The following is a 6,000-nucleotide window of genomic DNA, read 5'->3' as shown; positions in this document are numbered from 1 at the left end:
AGCCGTTGTTCAACTGCTTCTCTTCATCAAGACTTCCTTGTCACTGAACTGCCATCAGACTTTGGTTTGTTCAGTCTTAGGTACTCTACAAGTGTTCCCGTGCAGATTCCAGTTGCACATACTCTACAGGTGTCACTGCTGGCCCCCCTGGTTCTTGTACGGGCCGTGAGAGAGGTCTTCTAGAAGCATCACTACACCCTCCCCGAACCGTGGACACTACCCACAGTATTCACTACTTAAAGCAGATGGTAAGTAAAAAGATTTTCTTTCTCCTTTAACCTTCTTTCTCCTTCATCCTCCAACTTTTATCTCCAGCCTTCTATCGGCCAGCTACCGCCCCTGAGGGGTCGCCTAACGGCGCCCATCGGGGTGGACTAGCTGGCGATGGATAGCTAGAACTCAAGCACACCCGTCTGTTTTGATCCTCATATTGCCCTCACCGACGTGATGATGTGACTGACGAACCGTGTACAGGCTGAGATCAACGCGTCGGAAACGCGATCCATCTTGGATCTCCCACCGGAGATCCTTGATCGGATCGCGGGCCTTGTCCGGCGCGGCCCGGTCAGGGTTTGTCTCGCGGCGACTTGCCGCAGGTTCCAACTTGCGGTCGAGCCGCAGACATTCCGGGAGCTGAGCATCCGTAGCGATGCTATCGATGAGACAGACCGTGCTGGTCTCCTCGAGGAGATGCAGCGAAACGGGCAGCGCGGCCGTCCCGTCGTCTTCATTGACGTGATGACGCGGGAGCGGGTCGGCTACCTGAAGGCCCTCAGGCTGGACATACTACTCTCCGAGTATGTTCCAGCAAGGAGGCTGGTGTTCGAGTTTGCACTGGACCGCAAGCTGAACAGCCAGATCTTCGCGTCGGCACTTGAAAGGCTGTTCAAGTGTTTGAATCAGTTGACGGAGGGCGACGAGCAGGTCTGCCCGAAGATGTCTTTCACTATCAACGACATCTGCTCGCCATCAGATAGCTATACGGTGACCTGGAACAACGGGACCACGCAGGTCACTCACTGGAGGAGTGTTTTCAACACAAGACGGTACCGATTCTCGTATCTAGACATCCCTATCATCGATCCAAAGGTCATCGCACCGCCTCCATGCATCAGTCGCTTAACAGTGCATACTGGGCATCGGAACGTCGGCCCAGGCACCATGATCAGGTTGGTCGGAGCTTTTGAGAATCTCAAGATGATAGATCTTGTTCTTCCAGATGACGAGCGCCACTACATCGCGTTGCGTCGATGGAACCGGATTCATCTCGCTCAAGACCTATTCGACGATACCATGAGCCGTCACGCAAAAGTCGCAATCGAATTGAAGCACGATTCTCCGAAGGATCAAGCATGGATTGGCCCCGATCTCGTTAGCCCTTGGGAATGGGATCCGGTCTGTGGTGGCCTCCGGCATTTCACCGACCAGGTGGCTGAATTCAGCTACACTGGTTTGGCCGACCCATCCCTGCTCTGGCCGATGGGACAAGTTGATCCGACGCCATTTTGGCAGAACTTGAGGCGTTTGAGCATCTACTTCGACTGTCTGACCCCTCGGGGCAACTATTACTTCAATGGTCGTGGCAGACATCGTGCCGAGAATACTCCAAAGGATTACCATACAAAGTCGCCATGGCTGACTTGGAGAGAGGTCCCTCCTGGCTACCATCCCCATGACTTTTCGGGGATGATAGCCATGACCGCTGAGCAGAACGAGCGCCTTTTCGGTCATCCAAACCCCACAGGCAACCGGCTTCGGTGGTTCGATATGAGCGGCCATACCTTTGACGAGAACCAAGAGCAGGAGGTGACCGGTCGCGGAACGAAGAGGCAGTTTCGCGCCGAGCCAGACTGGGAGATGCTCGAGCCTCTCGTGACGGCCTTTGCCAGAGCCTGCACCCAGATGCCTGCGCTTGTCTATGCTAAGATGAAGACAATCACTGCGCTTCGGGGTCACGGCAATTGGGGCATCATCTACACCGCCCCGGGCGAGACATGCCCGTTCGACCGTGAGATGGAATTGGTCGAAGACATGGACTCGCGTCGTCTCTCGCGCCGTCTGCTATACTGCATTGGCTGCGTCAAGAAAGCTAGTGTGGGCATGGCCGTGGCCATGCGCGAGAGCCTGAGAGAGATTGGAAAGGCTCAATACGGCGGTGTGATCCAAGAGGTGCTGGTCGACCCGGATTGCAGTGCACACAAGGATGTGACCGTTGGAGGTTCGGCCTCGGATGAGATTGTGTATCACTTTGGTCCCCCGGAGGAAGACGATGAGGGGCCTGGAGAAGAGACAGTGGAACCTGTGATGGACGACCCCGATGACTACGATGTTCCCAAGGTAACTCATGAGCGATTGTGGCGACCTCATTTCGGACCTCGAGTTTACTAGAGAGCCTGAGAGGTCATACATCCTCCCTTTCATCCGGTTGTCAGACAAAGTAGCTGTCACATGTGGATTTGTGTATAATGATATAGAACCCACGGTCGTTGGGAGGATTAAGTCAATAATTAACGAGTACTGTTTGGTTTGTGAAGGTCATTCACTTCATAGCAACATTGCCACCTTCATGAGAATCAGTGAGGACCACCCCTACCTCCTTCCTCGTAGGAGTAACCTCTTACGGTCTTCCTTGTCAAGATATCAATCGACTGGAGGTAGGGAGGCAATAGCTGGTACTAGCTGCTTACTACCGGGAGGTAATAAGTATTTCCTAACTACTGATACTGACCTCTCACCATCATCTTTGATACGTGGTAATGTTGTGGACACATCGCACCGGCTTTGCAGCCATGCTGCGTGAATATGCCAGGGAAAGAAGGACTTTAACAATGTCTTACTGCATTCTTTCGGTGCAAGTCATCCAAAGAGTCGAAAGTCTAACCATCTTCTTCGCTGCTGGCATGACAGAGGACTTATGCAACGCGTGGCCTAATATCGAGGTCACTATAGGAACGATGGTCGTCGCCGCTCAGCCCCATATATGCAGTTTTTAGATGGAATGCTGTGAATTTATGGCAATAAGCGATCCGGCGATGTCATGGAAGGTATGGGGCTCCTTCTCGAACCTAAGCCATGGGCGCCCTGTTGGCCCACACTGATTGATATTGATAAGGATAACCATGATAGGATACCCAGGTCGAGCATTGTCACAGAAGATATCTGATGCACAGGTAAAGGGGTTGGAAACACTTCAAACCAGAGGGGTCCGTGGGGCTGGCTGGCTGGCATTTGCGCATGTCACATCGTACCGAGGGTCAATGCCTTCGATGCTGGGTCGCAGTGACAGTCACATCTTGGGCGTCCAATAGTCTTGAGCTTGGGTGCATAAAGGTCGTGATTTTGGTCCGCGCGGGCGGGGGAATCTGTTTGGCTGGCCGGCGAAGGCTTCAAAACAAGGCAAGACCAGCCGTTGATTTGCCGACGGGCAAATCCTCATCGTGTTTACGGTCTCGTTTTGCAACGAGTCGCTTTGGCCGAGTCAGGATAGGCATGACTCGACCCTCATCATGCTAATGATGGCGCTGTCGAGATGCCTACAGATGTAGTCTACGGAAAAAGCCAGCCAATGCCCTCTGAGGTCCAAACACTATAACACGATGGCGTTTATGAGCCTGCTTGCTTGAAGTTGCGGAGATATGCACTTGCATGGCATGGAGTATTCCGAGTTAAACTGGGCTCGTCTCAAGACCTTTCGGCCACGGAATAGCGATTCAAGCATAGGTATCTCGAAAGCCGAATATACCTATCTCGGTGTCTGATGGAAAGAGAACGGCAAGCGATGATCTCCATCATTGCCGCAGTCAACAAACGGCAGAACAGAGATGTCATGCGGATGGCTCTGTTCCTCGCTGATGTAGAAAGTCGTGCCGATCGGCTCTTATCAGTGACATGAACAGTCGATAAGTCTGGCGAGCGAGAATGGCTTGCGATGCACCGTTTCAAGTAAAGCGATTTGTGCGGGACGTCAGTTCTTCCGCATTTCGTTGCTTTTGCGCAAGTAGTCTTTTACTTCACTCATTCTCCCTGCGGTCGGTTTCAAGCTCGCGCCTGTGTCAAAGGGAATTGGCAGAGACGCGGCCCAAACACGTTCGGTGGAGCTGCGAAAGCCATGCTTCTGCTCCGCTACGGGACGAGGCGGTAGGTACTTTTAGGCTCATGGCTGTCTGGTACCGTCTACCAATCCATCCCAGCGCTGGAATCAGTGATCTCCTTCTGGACTTAGAGCCGCACGTGATTTTGGTGCGACTTGAGGTACCTAGTCAGCCATTTGCAGAGGCTAAATCAGACATCGATGCTCCAATGGTCACGGATACTTCCTCTGACAGGAAACTGCCGTCCAAGAATCCGACCGGCTAGCGGCAGGCATCCCAGGGGCGGGCATCCAACCTGCGCAGTATGGCTTGAATCCGGAAGGTATCATTATAACAGGTGGCGCCCAAAGTTACTTCTTCTACCACACCCAGCACGATGGGTGTCAAAGTAGCTTGATGTGAGGGCTGAGATTCGAGACCTCACCCGCCGCTCTCGCGCAGACGTGACACCCAGCTTTTCTCGAAGGGGGGCTGCAGCATGCCCCAAGATGCCCCTGGCGGGCGTCGTCCAGTCTTCCATTTTTGTGCAGGCGAATCAGCTAGCCCGATATCCAGGCACCAAACAGGGAAATGTACCTGCACATCGTTGCATGCAAGTCTGAGGTGGCACCGTGGCAGCATGCGCTGAAAGGCCATTTGCAGGCTTGGGAGGGGCCGAGCCACGATTCCCGGGGCGACTTGACGTGACCGCGATGGAGGATGATTGTCCGGTCCTACCGGTACTGCAGTCTGTAGGCTGTAGCTGACTGAGAAGAGGTACCGGTGTCTACGGTGTCTACGGTGTCTACGATTTCCTGTTTTTGCACGAAGCTCGCGCAGAAGGTTGTGTGCACTGTGCAGTGTGCAGGCTCGCACACGCCCCCAGGATGGCTCGCTCAGGTCACAGGTGTCGCCGTCATGTTGCCCTCCATCACTGGCACACATCTTTCCTGCCCCTTTTACTGGTGGGGTCGATGTGATGCGCAGAAAGCATACCTTACCTAAGCAGTAAGGCCCCCAGAATCCCAGATATTGTTCCTGACCCATCCATGTTGGTGCTGGAGTATCCGACTCATACGCGGTAAGGTACCCTACAATACCCTCACAAGGGCACGGAGCTACCCTTGGCTAGTGACTTTTATGCGTAGCCATTTTATCCCTCTGTGCCTGAGCAGCACCCAGGTCACTTCGCCCTTAACCATTTTAGCAGAAGCTCTGCTCCCCAAAAAGGGATTCACGGACTGTGGCTCCACTTCAGGCTCGAAGAAAAAAAGAAAAGAGAGGAGAATGGTGCTCCATCTGATGGACGGATGTGCTGGATCAGTCGCTGGATCAGTGCTTCTAGCAAACGGAGGAGGCATGCGCAGTTCTCAAAATATCGCTCGCATCGCAGCAAAGTACAGCCTCCATGCCGCTCCGGTTCGTCCCTTTCGAGAAACCTACCGAGCCTCCCTACAACGTTCAAGGCAATAGAAATCGCATCGCCCGACTCCACTGCAGTGCAGTCCAGAGCCTTACTGCATAGTATGCGCCTGTGAGAAGTCGCGTGTTTGTTAGGCTGTGCCCGTACCAGCGGACCAGCGGTGCACGCTGCTGAGGCAGAGGCATGACACGACCTGCACTAATCAGAGAGAGCTAAGGTTGTCCCGGGTCCGTAAGCAGGACCTGGAGACCTGAGGCGAGAAAAGTAAAGGCGGCAGGTACCCCAAGTAGGTCACTACGCAGTAGGTATCAAGGGAGGTACCTCACCTCCTACATTTGAGGTCCGTAGGTACTTGTCATCCCTGGCGTCGTGTTAGACCGCTACTCCGAGGATATGGTCCTATTGGTTGAGATGCTGGTGATACGTGGTGTCGCGGAAGACTTCCTAGTGCCCGCCTAACAGGCTTATGGGACTGAACTGTCAGCACCGTCGAATAAGGCTTCACGG

The 6,000-nt window shown here is 53.7% G+C and overlaps 1 protein-coding gene across 1 annotated transcript; it reads left to right on the top strand.

Moving 5' to 3' along the window:
- Positions 1-245: 245 nt before the first annotated feature.
- On the top strand, positions 246-2,388 carry UCRPA7_4495 (hypothetical protein; the record flags this gene model as incomplete). The annotated part of the gene is made up of 2 exons (XM_007917036.1): positions 246-248; positions 475-2,388. 2 exons carry the CDS (start codon positions 246-248, stop codon positions 2,386-2,388), a joined length of 1,917 nt encoding a protein of 638 aa, XP_007915227.1.
- Positions 2,389-6,000: the final 3,612 nt, after the last annotated feature.

Source organism: Phaeoacremonium minimum (assembly GCF_000392275.1).
Source record: "Phaeoacremonium minimum UCRPA7 unplaced genomic scaffold PA7_03_scaffold_348, whole genome shotgun sequence".
NCBI classification, from domain to species: domain Eukaryota; kingdom Fungi; phylum Ascomycota; class Sordariomycetes; order Togniniales; family Togniniaceae; genus Phaeoacremonium; species Phaeoacremonium minimum.
Note: the sequence above shows the minus strand (reverse complement) of the source record. Positions and strands in the feature narration are given on the sequence as shown.